Source organism: Empidonax traillii, unplaced genomic scaffold, assembly GCF_003031625.1.
Source record: "Empidonax traillii isolate 1590-97213 ecotype Southwest subspecies unplaced genomic scaffold, ASM303162v1 scaffold191:size1449129, whole genome shotgun sequence".
NCBI lineage: Eukaryota > Metazoa > Chordata > Aves > Passeriformes > Tyrannidae > Empidonax > Empidonax traillii.
In genome coordinates, this window is record NW_020955384.1 from 1,128,920 (window position 1) to 1,147,247 (window position 18,328).

The window sequence follows — 18,328 nt, forward strand, 5'->3', positions numbered from 1 at the left end:
CAAGGAGGCACTGGCCACACAAACCCACCACCTCTCCTGGGCGGCTTTCAGCACTGACCACCACTTGGCTGGCTGCCCCTTCATTTTAAAACATGTCAGATGTTCAGCCTTGCAGAACATAGAGTTATAATTTGGCTAAGCAGGGCGCAGATGGGGTGGTGCGGTTGCTGTGATGTCGGCAAATTACCATGTAAACATGTTTTGACTGAAAAAAAACCTGCAGAGCCACACTCAGGAGAAATTCCTGAGTGGGATTTACAGTGCTGGGCAATCCATTTAAATGTGGCCACACTGACTGTGAGGGAGGAAGCATCATAATAAACATAAAAGGTCTGACCTGGCTTTCAGGGAGAAAACCTGTCTTGAATCCCTCTCTTTTTCTGATGAAGAAGCTGCATGCTCTGGAGAAGAACATATTTTCTGGATGCAAAGGCATCAGACAAACATAACTTCTGCTTTCTGCCTCAGCTCTGACATGATTACAGGGACATAAGAAACCAAATACCTCTTATGAAGTAATCTGGAAAGAATAGAAGCTTATTTCCCAGAGATATTCTGTAAATCAGCCCCAGTCTGCCTCGATGACCATGGCTGGAGGAAGTATATGCACAATCTTCTCTTAGATATGGAGTGTATCCCTAACAGCAGCAAGGAAAAAATAAATGTTCAATTCACCTCCAATTACCTCCAATTACCTCCATAAGGTTAATTCACAGAAAGTCCACGTATAGCATTCATGCCCGTAGGTGTTTGGAAAGCATCTGTTTGAGCAAGGGATGCTAGCACTGAATCAAGACTGCAAACACACCTGTGAGACACTCTAATTTTCCCTCTGGCATCACCAAGAGCTTGCATAGCACCTGCACGAGGGCTGCCTGAATCCGTGCGCTCCCCTGTGCTAATGCTCGTGGACTTCAAACAGAGAGATTCAGCACTCGTGGGGCACAAAGTCTCCTCTCCTCATGTGTCACCAGGCCCAGAGGATGTAGAGCTGGGCCAGCGGACTATGGTTATGGTAGCCAGGGCCAGCCTGCACTGCTGTGCTGCTCCTGTGTCGTGGGGACACATGGCACAAGAGAAGCAACTTCTACGCATGGAGTGGGGGCTTCCAGGATCATCAACGAAAGACCCCAGCTGACAAGCTGCTTCTGTTCGGAGAGCACAGATCCTCTTGCCTTTCATCTCTACATGATAAATTACTGATTTCATCAGCTTTGTCCTCTTTCTTCTTAAGGGTTGTACTTGATGATCTCGGAGGTCTCTTCCAAACCAGTCAATTCTATGATTCAACCTAAAAATGGGCTCAGTATCACTGACAGCATGCCAAAGAAAGACACTAGGATATTGTAATGGCAAATTCCTCGAAATCCCCTAACTGAGCTTGTGCCTCTAGGTCAAGACAAAACAAGCAAAGAAAGCTAAGCAACACTTTGGGTGGAGATGGCTTCTTATCTGGAGCAGGAAGAAGAGCAGGTCCTGTGGGACCCTTGGGGAGAGGTAGGCAAGGGACTGAGTATAAGAAAGCAGGAGATAAATGAGGAAGAAGAGACCTGGGTAAACAAACTAAAAAACATCCATGGGTAAATTCTGGAACTATCTGAATTATTTCCCTGGTATCACATTACACATATTTCTCTCAAGCCTCTTGGGAAAATAAAGGCATGTAATTTTTTTCAGGATCATCCTGGAAAAGGCAAGGCTGACACCCCCTGGATTGGGTGTGGGGGCACCTCAGGGAAGGTGGGAAGGGGGTTAGCCACTGTACAAAATCCCTGTGTCAAAGGGCCTGGGGGCCCAAGTGATGCACAAGGCACTCACTGTATGTCCGCATTGTCTCCTTCATAAAAGGGGCTAGGACTGGGAAATAGGAGACAGTTTCCAGGATACTGGCCAGCAGCTTCTGGAATGCCCCAACCCCCCCAGCCCCTACTCGCAGGGGGAAGGATAAATGCATTTGTGCCCTTTTTATTTCAGGGGTGACAACAAGGAAGGTTTTCCTTTCAGGAGCCAGCCCTCAACTCCTTCACCACTTTTCCTTGCTTTAACAATTCTCAGCTGTATGTAATAAGGAATTTAGAGATGGTCAAGTCCTGACTTGTCAGGGTATGGGGATGAGAAATATCACTACAAATGCCAAGGTCTGCAAACTGGAGCAGTCCACATTTGCTTTGGCCTAGAGACCTTTATGCACTGTTCACCTGAGGGATGGACTGGTTGGTAGTTAATATTTAATTTTTGCAGTAGTGCCTTGGAGCAGGGCTGGAGAGTGTCGGAATGCTAAAGATGGATAAGTGTGATGAATGTGTACTTTGACACCTCAGAAAACAAGGTCAGAATTAAAGGTTAAATAGACCACAGGCTGGTGCAGAAAGATAAAAATGGTATTCACACTGTACATACAGACAGGGAGGGACCAAGAGGTAAATTTCAGGTTTGGATTGGGTCAAAAGGTAACCCTAAATACACTGATACTTTTCCAGGAACTCCATAAAGTTTCAGCTCCATCCCCAGGGCACAATACTGCTGTGATCAGCTCTGTGCCTCCCCAGGGCAAGGTCACCTTGCTCTCAGTGCTGTCACCACTTGGCTTGCTGTAGCCACCAAATGGAGAGCCAGTTCTGCAGCACCGCAGGTATGTCCTCTGTGTCCAAGGTCAGGCCGTGGGAACAGACTTCTTTCATTGCCTTCTGGGAAGAACCACAAAACCCAGCCCACTCTGGTTACCGTAAAACCATCTCTGAGGCATTATTAGTTATGGGATCACATCAAGGGAAGAAATGACTCTCCAGAAGGGATTTGTATCGGGCTCTGATGGTGGTATGGGTTAGGGGTTTTTTTTGGATAAAGGAAGCCCTCGTGATGAGGTCCTTGATGAGATCTGAGGTCCTACCCTACAGGGCTGGGAGGCTTTTCTTGGCTTGAATGCACACAGAAAGGGAAGGGAGAAGGATTTTTAAAATCTTTTGTGAGTCTTCTCTTTCTCTGAGGGAACTGAAGGCCTGTTTTCGGGGAGACCTGGGTTGGCAAGACACCAGCACTTTAACGATCACAGACACAACCATTCAGGCCACTCTTTCTATTCAAGGAATTACAGAGTCCCACACAATACTGATCTCCCAGCATCTTCCTGTGCCACCTCCTGCTCGTCAAAAGGGGGTAATCAAAGCCACCCCCTGTTCAAGAGAAGAAGCACTAGTTAGTGCAGCGCCATTGCGTTTGGGCACAGCTTTTTGTGCTTCTATGAGCTGTCGGAATAGGAAAGACACTTTGTTGTAGGTCTGGTCTCCCACCCAGGCTATACTGTGGTCACATTCCTTCTGGCCACAAAGAGCTGGTGTAGAGGGGGGGGCAGGAAGGGCAGGGGGGTAAGCAGTGGAGGTGGGGTACTGCTTTAAGTACAAAATGAGGCAATTTTAATTTGTGTATCATCAAAATAGTGCATTTGTGGACTATTTCCATGTTACTAAATTTAGGTGCTATGGCCTGGAGCTGTTTTCAAGGGGTATCATTTTTGTTGAGGATTTGGCAATATTTTTTTCCAGCCCACTTCTGTTCTCCCTGAACCTGAGGAGCAGGAGAACTGGTCTAATTTGAACCAACACTGAGACAGGACTGTGGACTTTCAGGCAGAAGAAATCTGTCTCACAAACCTTGAGAAATCTATCTGAGGGCTGGTTTGGTTTAAAAAAAAAAAAAACTAGGCAAGACATTCTGAGGTTAAATTCTATGCATTTATAGGAACTCTGGTAAAGCAATTAAGGTCCTAGATTTGACTTGCATTAGCATAGTTATAACCTGGTGGGGAATGTTTTCCATACTCCTTGTGTCTATTTTTGTAACGATACTAATCCTTTACATTCCTGTATCACTTTTCATTTAGGGGGACTAGATCCCAAGCTGCTTTACATATATGCAGGACAAAAATACAGACAGACAGGACAGTGATGTACCTAAAACAGATTGGAAAGCGATGTCATAAATGCAATTTCTTGAATACTTTTGACAGCCTTGCCTCCTTTTCACCCCTGTGCCTGTATACTGGGGAATACAGAAACTCTTCATGCTGCTTCCAAGTGTGCACATGTGCACAAACACACACACACCCATTTACCACAAACTTACCTTGTCTTTCCCCTTTCCCTTTCTCAAGAGGTAGAATTTGACAAGAATTATAGGAACAGAGATATTCATTACTGGGTAGACATGGCTAAATTATGAATATAAAAGGGTTTTTAGCCAGATTTGTGAAAATGTGACTTTTACGTCTAGGTTTTTTTTCAAATTATAGCTGCATTGCTGCACAGAACTTGTGAAATCTTAAAAGGTCATCACTGTGTAAAAAAAGCTAATTCATAATAATTTATTGCCTGTTACCACCATGTTAAAAGATTTGGGACTTCTTAGCAGGAAACATAGACAAAACTTTGCAATTTAACCTGCAAATTCCTGAGTTCAAGCTTGAAGTCCAAAACTTTCCAATATGTTTAAATGAGTTAGGTACAGAGATATTCCTCTTAATGGGTGCCTTAACATATCACCTTCAGCATACTGAAAGCATGAAATGACTCATGACACTCACTGAATATTTTTGAGAAGAAATTCCTTGAAAAAAAGAAATTAGAATATAAGAACTCCTATGCTACTAAAATAGGTATTATAGTGTTATCAATTTACCAATTCTATTTTTAGGAAAATGATGTACTTAAGGCTCAATATTATCTTGTGCTATCAGAAGTATAAATTGTTCTATTTAAAAAAAAAGTTGATAATTTCCTCTGAACAGTATAAAACAGTAATCCTGTCAAATCAGTCCATAATTAGACCTGAATCAAGACATTATTGTTTTACAAAGAACCATTTCAGATGCATTAAGAGGATTTCATTCAGTATTAATCACGGTTTTTCTCTTTCTTCATCTTAAAATTTTTGGAGACAGGATGTTCAGGCAGATTTGGCTGTCAAGTAAATGGGAGAAAAAACAATGTAATTTCTTGCTCCTGACATGTCCTCTGTGACTTATTTTTTGGTGAAACATGCCTGTCACAATCCTCTCATGTAGAACTGCTGCACATAGGGTACATGTGTTTTGGGCAAGACAGCATGAAGCACTGTTAGCTCTTGAAATGACCTGAAATGTGGACAAAACACACCAGTGACTTTGAAAAGCTGCACGAGCTACTTCACAAATATACCAAAGATATCTAACAAATGCAACAAGAACAACTTTGTTATGCTGACTAGTCCAGGAAGCAATGCTTTTAGCATTTGTGGTTAATAGGAGCCTTAGCTGTGCTTGATCACTTCCCCAGTAAGCTGTTTAAACATGAGGCATTAGGCTAGAAAGCTGAGCACTTTCACAGAGGATGGGGGTTAACAATTCACAGCACTAAATCCTGTTTGATCTGCTGAGAAATTCAATCTTGCAAGAGCACTATTTTACTTAATAGCACATTGGGAAAGGAGGTTGGCATGTTTTCCTCCTGACTGAGGTCAGGCTACCAGAGCAGGCCCATATGCCATTGCATGGAGTTCTGCTGTCCCCCTTCCTCATGGTCCTGCTCCCTTTTGCGGTGTGTTTAACACATGCACTTGCATTCATGTGCAAGCTCCTTATTTTCTGGCAGCTGCTGCAGATGTGTAGGTGAGCTGCGGATGCATTTTTGGAAGTCTCCCAAAGCACAGATACTCCCAGACCACAAGAAGCAGCCTCATTCTCCAGGTGGAGGTTCCCAGCTCAGAAACGCACCATTACTGACTGAAGAAAAGCCAAGCTTTTCCCTAGTGTGTTGATGCACAGGTACATTCACTGATGTGCTTGCCTCTGAGGGAAGAATGTCAAAGCCGAGAGCACAAGGGAGTTACAGTGACAGTGTTTTCCTTTTGTGCACATCCTGCACATGGTGATTCACTGTGTGTTTCCTTGCAATGTGCTAGACTTGCGTCTTGGAGAAGAATGGAAAATTTGTCAAAATGTTGCCACTTTAGCAGAAAGCTGGGTGAGTTCCCTTGCTTTTAATAGAATGTACCTTTCTTTTACTGCTGCTAATGCAGAAAGCAGCTGATCATATTCTGTGGGACTCACATTATTTTTATAGTACTTTGTCTTTGGAATAAACCAGAGCATATTGCATGTCAAAAACAGCAAGGGTTTTATGCTGGAAGACAAGCCATGGATTACCATGGATGCTCTTTCCTTCCTCCAGGCCTCTGAGAGAAGTAGAGTGCTGTACTGTACCATCAGAGACATAGTAGCTCCTTGAAAATAGAAAGGATTGCCATTTGTCACTTTAAAGTGCATTCAACACGTACTTGCCTATTTGAGTTGTTAGAGAATTTTGTCATGCTCTTGTGCAACACCTCATCCTAATCCACAATTGCAGCTCTTTGCTCTAATACAAACAGTGATGATAAATTAACGTCTGGCTTGGCAATATCGCTACAGTCTCCAGTTCTGAGAAAGTGTTTTCGTTTGGAGAAGAGAAATCAAATGGCAGATTCCACTGTCTCTCACCCTTCCTGTCCACAAACAAGCTAGTCCTTGTTGTAAACCCTGTGTAACTTGCTCTGGGGGAGGAGGCACTGTGGAAACCCCCCACCCTTAAAATAAAGGCAGTGCTTCAGTAGTTATTTCTTGGGGTTTTTTTTCTAGTAAACTGTTTCAAAAAGAGAAGGAAAGGGTTTCTTAAAAACCAAATACAAAAGTTTCACAGGTAGCAAGAACCAGAGCAGGCAGCAGTGAAATGCATTACAAACATGGTGTTTCTTCTAAACCAAAAATCACCAGTACAGAAGTAAAAATACAGTGTTGTTCACCTTCCAAAGTCTGGGACTGTCTCTGTACATGATGCAGAGTAGACAGTCAGAATCCCTGGAGAACCAGCTTCGTCAGCTGCGCTCTCACAAGGCAAACTCTCCTTTCTCAGGCTGCTCAGCCTGAACTCACATAACACCCTAGCTGAAACCAAGAAGATGACTGGCAATGCTCAGAAGTACCTTACCAAAAATAAACATCCACGGAGCCATGGAGCCACTTCTCTCAGTGCTGCTCTCAAGGGTTTGCTGAGTTTCTTGGAGACACAAAAATCAACCGCCAAGTAGCACTCCTGGCCCACTGGAGTGGTTGCATTGGTACGCTCTCTTAGAAAGGACCGTGTGCTGCTGCCTTAGGCTGGGAAAGTTTCCAAGCATGTATTTCTGCTCATGCTACAAAGAGCCATGGCAGGCAAGGGTTAGCAACGTTCCTTCCTTGTTTTTCACGTCGTACACGTATCAGGGTATGGTAATGAATTCATACACTAATTTTATTCAGTGTAAAGAGAGTAAAGGCAGGGAGCCTTTGCAAGCAAGATTTGATACCTGCAAACTTGTAGATATAGGTAGAGAGCAGGGATAAATGAAAGGGGTATCCCATAATGTCTAGAAACTGCTAAGTTATAGACAGCAGAGGGATAGCCAAGACAGCAGGATGTGTGGAGTAGTTACACGAGGGGAGGAGTGAAGGTAGCCATACCTTCTCTTTATATATCCCAGCTGCTGTTCCCTGGGCAAGCTCAGCTCACAGATCACAAGGTCTGTATGACAGAACAGCAGCTGGGAGATATAAAGGCAGGGATTTGAACATAGTGAAAACACTGCAGCAGAGTCCAACCCCTCCTTGTCCTTTCCCCTGACTACCTTCAGCACCATTAATCTCAAGTTAAAACTAGATTGGCCTTTGAGCTTGGGCTTTCCTCTCCGATTACAGTGTTTGGACTACACAGCGCAGGCTATGCCCCAGAGGCTAGAGCTGTGCATCAAAGGCACTCCCATCCCCAGATGGAGGATGCTATGTTCAGGGACTGCCACCTGGCAGCGTCCTCAAGGAACTGCAAAAGCACTTCACTGAGGCAGAGGTTAGTGAGACTTGTAGGTGCACCCAGGAAAGAGAGATCAGATCTGGTTGAGCCAGATTGGTGCTGAACTGTCTGGTGTTAAGGGGCTGCTACTGTGATAAAAGACACGAGGTCAGTGGAACATATGATACGACAATCACCTTATCAGGGACTTTCCCACTCACTTAAAAAGTTGTTTTTCCTCTGAGAAAAATCCCACCATTTTCTCTCTCTTGCTTCAAGTTGGCTGAAGACACCTGACCTAGTTGTACTCAGTCGTGGTCTCTTTTTAGGTAAGAGCGAAGATCTTGCCTTGTGAAGATACACCCAGGGACGCAAGTGTCACCTTGTCCCCATTCTTCTGGTTAAGCAGAGAAGACCAAAGGTGACAACTGTACTGAAGAGTGACATGGGATGAAAACAACAACAAAATAAACCTCCCTTGGCCAAGACCTGGCAACCTAACTTCTTTAATTTTGAAAGAATATTGCCTCCTTACCTGCACTACTCTTACCTTTTTCTGTCTTGTGACAAACTGGCAGATGAAAAAAAAGCAAGCAATAAGTAATTTCTCTAAGACTTCGGAAGACTTCAGTTGTCCTACCCTTTGGAGATGGTCTTTTGCTAGCCAATATCATAGGAAACAAACTTCTAAGCTTGTGTTGGAAAAGAGACCTGCGTGAACAAGACATATTTGAGGCCTAGCTGAGCCTGAGAGTTTTTGGCCAAAAATTAATGCTATGCTTAGTGGGTGAAGGGATCTTGACTAGGCAGCAGTAAGTTGGCTTATCTTTTCATTATTTATGTAGAAATTTGCAGGCGGAGAAAAGCTCAAGAGAGATTGAGAGCTGGAGAGATTGAGTTCCTTTTAATGTTCAGAGCCAGCACAAACAGCGGGTTAAGGCCCTGAGCCACAACACTAACACACCTTCAGCTGTGACCTCTTAGGACTGTTGCTAGATGTGACAGCTTGGCTAAGCCTGCTGAGTCGAGAATGCCCTATGTGTGCTCACATATTGAGGCTATGAGGAAGGTGATTAATGAATACCAAATGAACATTTCTTTCAAGAAAGATCTGGAAAAAACCTACTCTGCCATTTATGTAAGTCATCTGACAGAAACCAACCCGGAGCCAGAGCTGGTGACCTAGATGTGAAAGCATCTGTGTACCCCTCTGCAGGTTATCTGTGATTCCCAGATCCCTCTCATCCCCCAAACACTGTGAAACTGAATTCAGTGGGAGGACTGCTGATGCCTTACCAGTCTGTGTGCGCATCATCAATCACCAGGAGGATCTTGGGTTTCTGGGCCACAGGTGGTGTGGGGCTGACCGAGTGATCGATCAGCCCTGCAGCTGCTTGTGTGGTTTGCTTCATGGCGCTGGAGATGGAGCTGAAGATGCTGGTGCCAGTGGAGGAAGAGTGTGAGGGTTGAGGTGGCTGCAGGTGCTTTCTCTCTGTGGCAGGAGAGACCGGGGAGCTCGTGGAGCTGTCAGGGCGCTGCAAGTCCATCATGTAGCCATTGGGCAAATTTGCCACGAAACTACTGTCTGAGAGACGCCGCCGGAGGAAATTCATTGTTGTAGTGTTATGTGGAAACCTTCTCAGCAAGAGCAAGGCTGAACAATGGTGTCACCAGTCCTGGGGGATGCCTCTGTGTCTGTGTGGGTACCTCCTTACAGCCCAGGCAGGCAGGCCTTCTCTGTTGAAATCCTGATGGAGAAATATGCCTTGTTTGTTCAGCTGTATTTTTTTTCTCTCCTATGGGAAGGGAATCACAGACATATATGTGAGATACATACTGTGAGATCGAGATAAGAAAAACCCTGTTGGCTTCTATGATGGGTACCTTAATCCACAAGAGAAGAAAGGACTACTGGTTGCTATGCAGTATGCTACACTGGTACAGTCAAACAGATTGGACAAAATGTGCTTCATAACTCTCCTTCCCGAACATTTTCTGGTTAGTATTACCTTAGGGGATAACAATTCTATTACTACTCACTGCGGAGAAAGAAAAAATTATTCTGATCATAAATGTTAATTTTAAAAAGATAGACATTAATTTCTGGTATTTTGTGTGTTAAAAATAACACATGCTTGTTATAGAATAACCAGCAAATGGTCCAAATGAATAAAGTTGTATTATCTTTGACAGACTTATAAGCAGGGCTCTGAACTTAAGGAATCCTGAATTCCTTAAGTATGTAAACAATAAATAGTAGAAAAATCCCTACACACATTTTGATCAAGTGCAGTGGCAGCTTCAAACTATTTGTTTCTGTCCCTGCTACTCTCTACACTCAAAATTAGACTCAGAGCCAGGTGCATGTTGGTGGTTCATTGCTAGATACGAGCAGGTTGTCTGATTTTACAACTTCACTTGTAGGATTTTTGCAGGTACTCAAACTAGAAGTTTGGCTGTCTAATCTTCACATACTTTTTTTCCCCGCTCTTTTTTTTTTTATTTTATTTTATTTTTTTTAAAGAAAGATCTCCCATTCCACTCATCTTTTCAAGTGAGAAAGTGAACACTGTGAAATGTAATTATTCGACTCTTCTCCCTTGACCACACTATGATGTCTTTGTTTTTACTCAGAATACCAAGTATTTCAGCTGTTAAATAACCTCACAGTTTAAAGAATTTTTCACCTTTAGGCACATCCAAGAAAACGGATTTCCACAGTAATTTCCCAAGAAATTTTTATCTGCTGGGACAGCATTTGAGCTTTGTTTGGTGAGATTTAGGGAAAAAAAAAAAACAACAAAAGAAAATTGATTCCTGGTAAAACAGCTATGTTTTTCAAGACATACATATCTGCAGTAATGAAAATAAGAGTTCTCCCATATATTAAGTGAAATGAGTCACATGCAGTCTTGGTATCATTTTTTAAATCATGCGCTAACCCCCTCAAGTCTTTTTGAATGACCTCCTACAAATACTGGAGCTTTGCCTTCATGTAGTTTGATCTTCCTTACTGTTCATGCTCTTGTCCCAAAGTCTGACTGCCTCCTCCTGGCAGAAAACTGTCTTTTCCCAGTTGGTCCAAGAGAGCTCAGTGTCTGTGAATCTCCATCCTGGAGTCATGGATAAGAGCTCATGGAGCAACCAAACAGCTTTCTTATAATGAGCTCTCATTTATTTTCATGTATTGGGATTTACAAAGCTTTACAGATGAAGGATTCAGGCCTGCCCATGTCCATCGCCCTTGTAGCCCCCAAACCTTTAGGGAAGCTCAAATAAGCCTACATGCAAACAATCAAGCTACAAAGAGCCCCTTGGCACATATGCCCGAAATCTCATCATCCATCACCACCCCAACCCCATGGGCATAGGATCCATCTGGAGCAGAGGGCTCCCTGCTGAAGCTGCTGACATTGGCTTATTACAGTAATTTTTCTTTTGATTTCACAGCCCTGGCAGTGCAAGTCCTCTGACTTTGCTGGAGTCTGGAGGTAGTCTTTTCCCAGGGCATAGCTCAGGAAATCTTTAATGACTTCCTGCCACATTTACAGTCGATAACATATCTTGAGGCATTGTGCTGACTTCCCGCCTGGTCCTGGCACGCCCGGTGACTGCACAACATCAGTGAACACGCACACCAGTGAGCACTTTAGTAGTGCTGCCTATTTTCGCAGCAGTCATTCCAAAAAGCAGGTAACAGATAGTATTCACGAGTTATGAGCTACCTGCTCACCTCATATATACACCCACACAGCACTTGGCCTATTCCTGTCCTACCACAGTAACTGTGAACGTCAGCACGGAGCCGTCCGCTGTTTCCTGTCCAGGATGACTGCAATGGTAGAGCCTACAGAGGCTTTGGGGGATTTATACACTACAGGTTGGGTAAAAATGTGCTGTGCTGCCCTCTGCTCAGGAACCTGTGAGTTCTATCTTGCTTGACAAAAATAAGCAAAATCCTCTCACTTGAATAATAGTCCACTCAAGAGTAGGTCCAGTCAAGGCTAAGAGGAGCATCCCAGAGATCTGTCTCCTGTCAGAAGAAGTCCAAATGTTACTACGTACAGGAATTAGGTTCGCTCTTTTCTAGGACCTTGGTGTTAATTGGCAAAACATGGGATATAAGTTCGATAGTGGTCCTGGGAGAAGCATCTTTACACAAGATGCCTGCCCCTTGCAGGCTTTGTGCTGCATCACAGAGCTGCTGGTTCCTGCTGTGGCAGCTCTCAGCCGCGGGAGGGAACCTAGCCCCAGCCATACAGGCTGGACCAGGCTCATTTCACAAGCCTTGGGACAGGGTCCATCTGGACTTGCACGCTCGTGAAGGTGCATCTCCCACACTGCCAGGTGCTTGCACGGCTGCTTTCTCCTCTGTGAGACTTGCAAATGAACATGGATATCTTGCAAAGCATCAGCCAGTAAAGGAAAGGGTAAACATCTCTGCTCTGCCCTGCACTGAGGGAAGAAGGGCATGGAGGCATGTGGCATAGGGTTTACTGAGGCTGGGTAGGATGAAAGTACTCCGTGATGTACCTGGAAGGCACACGGGTTTCCTCTGCAACCAGTCCTCCAAAACTGTGACCAGTGTTCACACTAAACAATTTATCATTCTTATTGCAAAGCTGTGATCACTCTCTTCTTGGACCCTTTCAAACAGCAACATTTACACTGACCCATCATTTTTTTTCCACTAGGGATTTAGTAGCGGAAGATGTTGCCCAAGAGACACTGGGAGCTGGCAAAATTCTCTTGTCTGGAGAATTTGGGACACTGCACTTAGCCTGGCCTTTCCCTCTGCTGGCTGGCACTGCCTCCACTAGCTGCTAAGACTGTTGGCTTGGGAAGGAAGGAGAGAAAAACTAAGCAACTGATGTCATGAGGAAATCTCCCTCTGGCAAAGTATGCAGAGGCTAAATTCAAACAGCATGACACTGCTGCAGCAGAGAGTAACGCCTTGGCTGCACTCTGGGGTTCCTGTCAGGATCTTCAGCTTTGGATATCTTAGAGTGATGACACAGATTGCCCTCCTGTCATTACATACATTTTTCTAATGATCTGAGTAATGTAATTAAAGGAGATTTTATTTTTTTTTAAAATGAGGTTATTGGTGTCTTTGCTGTATTGATTTGTCAGTTGCTACCTGCTGCCACAGAGGAGATCTTTTCTGCAATTGGAGCAGTGTAACCTGCCAGCTGCTTTGATTACTGGAAAACCTCATGGCCTGTTTCTGCATCCTGCACACTTGCTGTTATTTAACTTTCAGCAGTAGGCATTTTCATACAGGCACAGGCTGAGTGGGTTAGTTTTCCTACTGCTTGAAACTCCCCGTGGACCTCCTGAGTGCTCAGCACATCAGGCCAATCTGGCTCTGTGCAGCTCTCATGCAGCACTGCATCCACCCAGCGCACATAGAGACCCAACCCTAGCAAGCGAGTGGGGCTTTGTAGCCAGGAGCCTACACCTCCATCAGAAGTAAGACAGATCTGCTAAGTGGTATTTTATCACTCCAGAGCCACAGGTAGGAGAGGTGCTGGCTCTACACCATCAGGTTGTACCTTGCTTGTGAACACCAGTGTCTCCCTATGGATCACGTGGAGACACATCACCTACGTAATGCTGTGCCAGGCACAAACTTACTCCCAGGAAGGTAGCCCCCTGCACAGCTGGAATACAGCCCGTGGGCTGATTCCAGACAAGGCAACAATTCTTATGGAGTTCCTCTAGTTGTAATACAAGCAGCTGCTTCTCACCATGTAGGAGTAATCTGGTGCTGTGTGAAACAGCTGCTCCTGAAAAGGAGCTGAGAAAACAGGGCATCTGGGCTGTGGAGCTGCAGGTTGGGGATCCGGGCTGTGCTTCAGAATGGGGAGATAATAAACGAGGCATAGCACAACGAGTTAGTCCTAAGGAAAGGGGGCAGGCAGGAAAGAGCGCGAGAGGAGGAGGAGGAGGAGAAGGCACAAGCATAAAGGGAGGAATTAAGTAGGAATCACTTTAACCAAGAGACGGTGCAGGAACACAGAAATCCTAACAATGTGAGCACCGTCAGGGAATCAAAAGGAAACAATGTCAGCAACTAAATGAAGAAAAAGGAAGGTCAATTAGAGCTGACCTTGAAAACAAGAGCAAAGAGGCTGGCACCATCAGCCACTTACTAACACTCAGTTAAACTTCCTGGCTGATATTTTTGGAAGAGCAGGGGAGGATATGCAATCTACTCGCTTAGCACATTGACAGCAGCCAGGCACATACCTGCTTTCTCTCAAGGATACAGTCCATGGAGATACAAGTTATCTCGGAAAACCTGTTGACATGTGTTAGAAAACAAGAACAAAACGTTCACTTAAACCTCTTGTTGGGTTACTTTCTGATCTGTGGTAGCATCCAGGGGGAACCAAACTCTACTGGCTGATAATTGTTAAGCACTCGTAGATTTCCCCTGAGCTTGTTATCTCGTGCTGTTAGGTAATGAACTGACATGACCACGCCAGCCTGTGTCTGATTACTGCTCCTGGCAGCCTCAACAGAGCAATGCTGGGGGTGGCAAGATGGAAAGCCAACAGGGTAAGAGTATCCTCCCATCACACCATAAGGGACTGCACACTTCTTTCCGCCCCATGGTGGATGGTAAGGTGAGGGGATTCTCCTCACCTGGCACCTGATATCCCTCACATCCATTTTGTGGATAGTCTTCAGCATACATTCAAGTTTTAAGACGGTCCCATGGGTCCCTTTCTACCTTCAGGCATATTGATACAATGCGGGAGACAACTTCTGCGGAAGACAGCAGTGTTAGAGAGCTCCAAATCCAGCTGGATGGCTTTCCTCTTACGGTTTATTTTTAAGAAGTGTATTTTCCACATTTCTAGTATATTTTGAAAAAGAGCAAAAGAAGAGATTATTCATTATTGTCAAGCTTTCAGTGTTTCACCCTGAATGGCTTCAGCATTCCCAAGCTTGCCATAGCCTGGTATTTCTTGGGAAGAACTGAAAACAGAATAAAACAAATAGTTCAAAAATTAATTATAATTTTTGTCTGATTTTTACCTCATTTGCCACAGTTCTGCACTCAAGACGCTCACATGTTTAAACCTTTCTTGATATTTTTCAGCATCAGCTGAAATTCCATAAATTGGGAAATTACAACAACGTGGGTTAGAAAAAGAAAAGGAAAAGGATACCCCACCAAATACTCCACAATTTTTAAACCTGAAGCATATAAGAGTTGGAAGGACTGTAAGTCATCCAAAAGAACAGAGGAAAGCAGAGTTTCCATGCTGATATTCAGTTTGCTGAGAGCTTTCCCAAGCATCAGCAACACGATACAGCTCCAGTGTAGGCTCTGGTTTAAACTTTCAAGAGCATGTAAGACAACAGTGCAAACTCCACCTAAAATCAGAGGGGTTGGTGCATCCCAGTGCCACATACACTTCTGAAAAATGTGTATCTGCTGTGACCAACACCAGCAGAGCCGTAATGTCTCCCTTGAGGTGCTTGCCAGAAGTCAGGACTCTGCAGCTGGAGGAGGTGCCAGGGCAGAAGAGCAGAAACAGCATGCCATCAGGACAGTGATGCTACCCAGGGCCTGAGTCTCTTGCTATGTGTTAGACAGTTTCCTGCCAGAACTAAAGAATGATAGATTGCCTGGGTTGGAGAGGATCTTGAAGATCATCTAGTTCCAATCTCCCTGCTGCGCACAGGGACACCTTTCACTAGACCAAATTGCTCAGAGCTCTATCCAGTCTGGCCTTGAACACATCCACGGGGTGGGACATTTCCAGCTTCCCTGAGCAGCCTGTTTCAGTGCCTCACTACCCTCACAGTAAATAATTTTTTCTTTCAGTTTTTCTCTTTTAATTTTTCTAAGCACATGCTCTTTCAGAATTCCATTTACTTCCCAAATTCTTCATCATTGTCCAACATTTGGAAACGTGTTCTTTAAGGATTTTTGCAAGAAGTCAGCCTTGTGCATTCAATTTCTCTGTTTAGAGAGGTTGTTAGAGATGGCAGGATGTCTCTTTGTCAGAAGTGAATCACTTTCTGATGTTCAACATGCTTCATTAAGCCACTGATACATATAAAGGTGCAACGATTCCATTGTCTTATTGCTGCATTCCTGTAGACGTATAAAAGAAATCCTCTCTGCTTGCTTGGGTAGCCATTTAACTGGAAGTCTAGGCTTCACAAATCTTATTTGTATTTTCAGTTTGCAAAGCTGTCAGTGCTTTCTATATAGCAGTTTCATGATATATATATAGCAGTTTCATGCTTTATCTCCTGAAGATAATGGGTGTGCACAGACCAAACTGAGTGCAAATGGAACCATTTCTCAAGAGCTACACCCTGCACAGAAAATGAGCTAGTCTGTTTCCTGTGTCGCCTATTATTTTGTAATGACAAGTGAGGAAAAGAAGATGAGGAAAAAACATTTAAAATGACAAAATATTGTTGTAAGATGATCAGACTTTCAAGTAGATTGCAAAGGACAACGACTAAAGCCATGAACAATAGTGAAAAATTTTCTAGTGAAAAATAAATCTGAATATTATGATAATACTCTCTGGCTTTAATATCCCCCAGAACAAATTATGATGTGCTACTTCTTGGAAACAATATATTATTTCCTCATTTTAGTCTCGCTTTGGAAGTCCTGTTGACACCTAATAGCTGCAGTGTTCTCTCAGTGGTAATATCCCCTTGTCAATGAGCTTATGGAGGCCTTTTGTAGCCTGTCTCTGTTCAGTATCAATACTTGCTTATCAGCAAAGCCAGACCCAGCTCAACTGAAGCAGGCAGTATGAGGAAAGAAATCCTATGCTAATCCTTGAATACTATAGAGCCATCTCCTTCTGAAAGTCAGTTGAGTTGGCACACTGTCTCCATTTCCTATTTCCCAAGAGTATTGTGGTCATTCCCACCCCAAGTAATAGTGACACCAATGCTTCCATTAAGGCTAATACTTACACACTTACTGCCCACCATTACAGTTAAGAAAAGCAAGAGGCAGCAGTACAAACCTGACAATTTGTAGAGATAAATGCTTTGCATATTAAGTGGATGAAGTTGTAAGAAGGAAGCAAGCAGGGCTCTAAAGACCCCGTCTCTTTCCTTCCCACCTTTCGATCTGATGCAGTTCATGCTGTGCATTGTAAGACATGCTCCAAGTTTCCTGCAGCAACCGCACAAGTCCTGATTTCATGGTGATAAGAGCGAAAGTGGCACCAGATACGCCATTAATAGAGCAGGGATTTCCTTCAGCTGAGAGATGTGCTGCTTTGAAGAGTGCTGATCTGAATAAAATCAAGAAGCTGGGTGTATTTAATATGTAGGGCCTGCCAATACGCATTAGGGCTCATCCAAAGAAGAGATGCCTAAGGGACTGACAACTCTCAGGGTCTCAAAGGAAACTGCAGCAGCTTGCCCAGTGCTAATGGGGCTCCTGTCTTGATTATGATCACATACTCTTCTTCATTCCTATGCCATTTTCTTTCTACTCTATTTCAGTTCTGCCACAATAGGCTGGTTATTTAAAGAGCGGGTAAACAAAATATTTCGTTACTACAGAGTGAACTAAACATGTTGCAGGAAAAAAAAAGTGCTATGGGCTGTGAAAGAGAGGAGAAAATTCACAAAGAGATTATAATATACATCAAATAGATAATTATCAATTAACTGATGACTATAAGAAGGATTTTCTGTTTGGAGCACAAATTGTATTACTTTTTATATGTTTATAAGACAAAAATTGATTGCATAATTCCAAATAACAAATCTTCAAACACGACTTCATAATTTCTGCAATGCGTCAATGCTTCTAATTAATTTTAAGATGTCACAAAAATTCCATTTCTTTTCCAAATGTGTTATGCTTCTGTGGGCTAAAAAGTTTTCCTTCAAACATCTGAAGTCTTCTAAACCGTCTGTAGAGCTAGTATATTCCATCTAAGTTTTGCTGCCATTTGCATCCACTTCTGTTCTCCCTCTTGCTTAATTTTCTGCCTGTTTGCCTATCCATTCTTTGTACTCAGGCTGGATGGTGTAGAAGCTCTCCATAATTGGCTCCAGACCTCAGAAACTATGTATAGACAAAAAGGATCAGAAAATATGATACATAAGTGTGGGAACCAGATTAGATTCTGGACCCGGGCAAAGTCCTGAGAGATCAGGCTAATGGGCTGGGCCCAGGGATGGAAATAAAGCACAATATGATTTTAACAGAGTCCTCCTCTATCAGCTTGGGGAATGATCCCTCAGTGTCAGTGCCTTGGTTTCCTCACTTAAGAAGACCAGCTTTATTTTGCAGAGTGCAGAGAAATTGCAAGGCTTGGCTCGCACTCCTCCATTCTGCCAAGCATGAGCAGATCAAGAGCTCTGGTTCCCCTGCTGATCAACAGCTGAATTACAAAGCTTTTAAGGGTTACAAAATTGGTCATCCTTATTTAAGAACCCAACCACCAAACCTTTCAAGGGTTGGCAAATATGTAGCCACCATG

The 18,328-nt window shown here is 43.7% G+C and overlaps 1 protein-coding gene across 1 annotated transcript in view; it reads right to left on the bottom strand.

Moving 5' to 3' along the window:
- The window catches only part of SYN3 (synapsin III), a 196,323-nt gene that overhangs the window by 166,228 nt on the left and 11,767 nt on the right, over window positions 1-18,328 (bottom strand). The window contains exon 3 of the mRNA XM_027886661.1: window positions 9,132-9,631. Within this exon, the coding sequence (XP_027742462.1) occupies window positions 9,132-9,448 (317 nt within the window). The 5' untranslated portion in view covers window positions 9,449-9,631. The remainder of the gene's footprint in view (window positions 1-9,131; window positions 9,632-18,328) is intronic.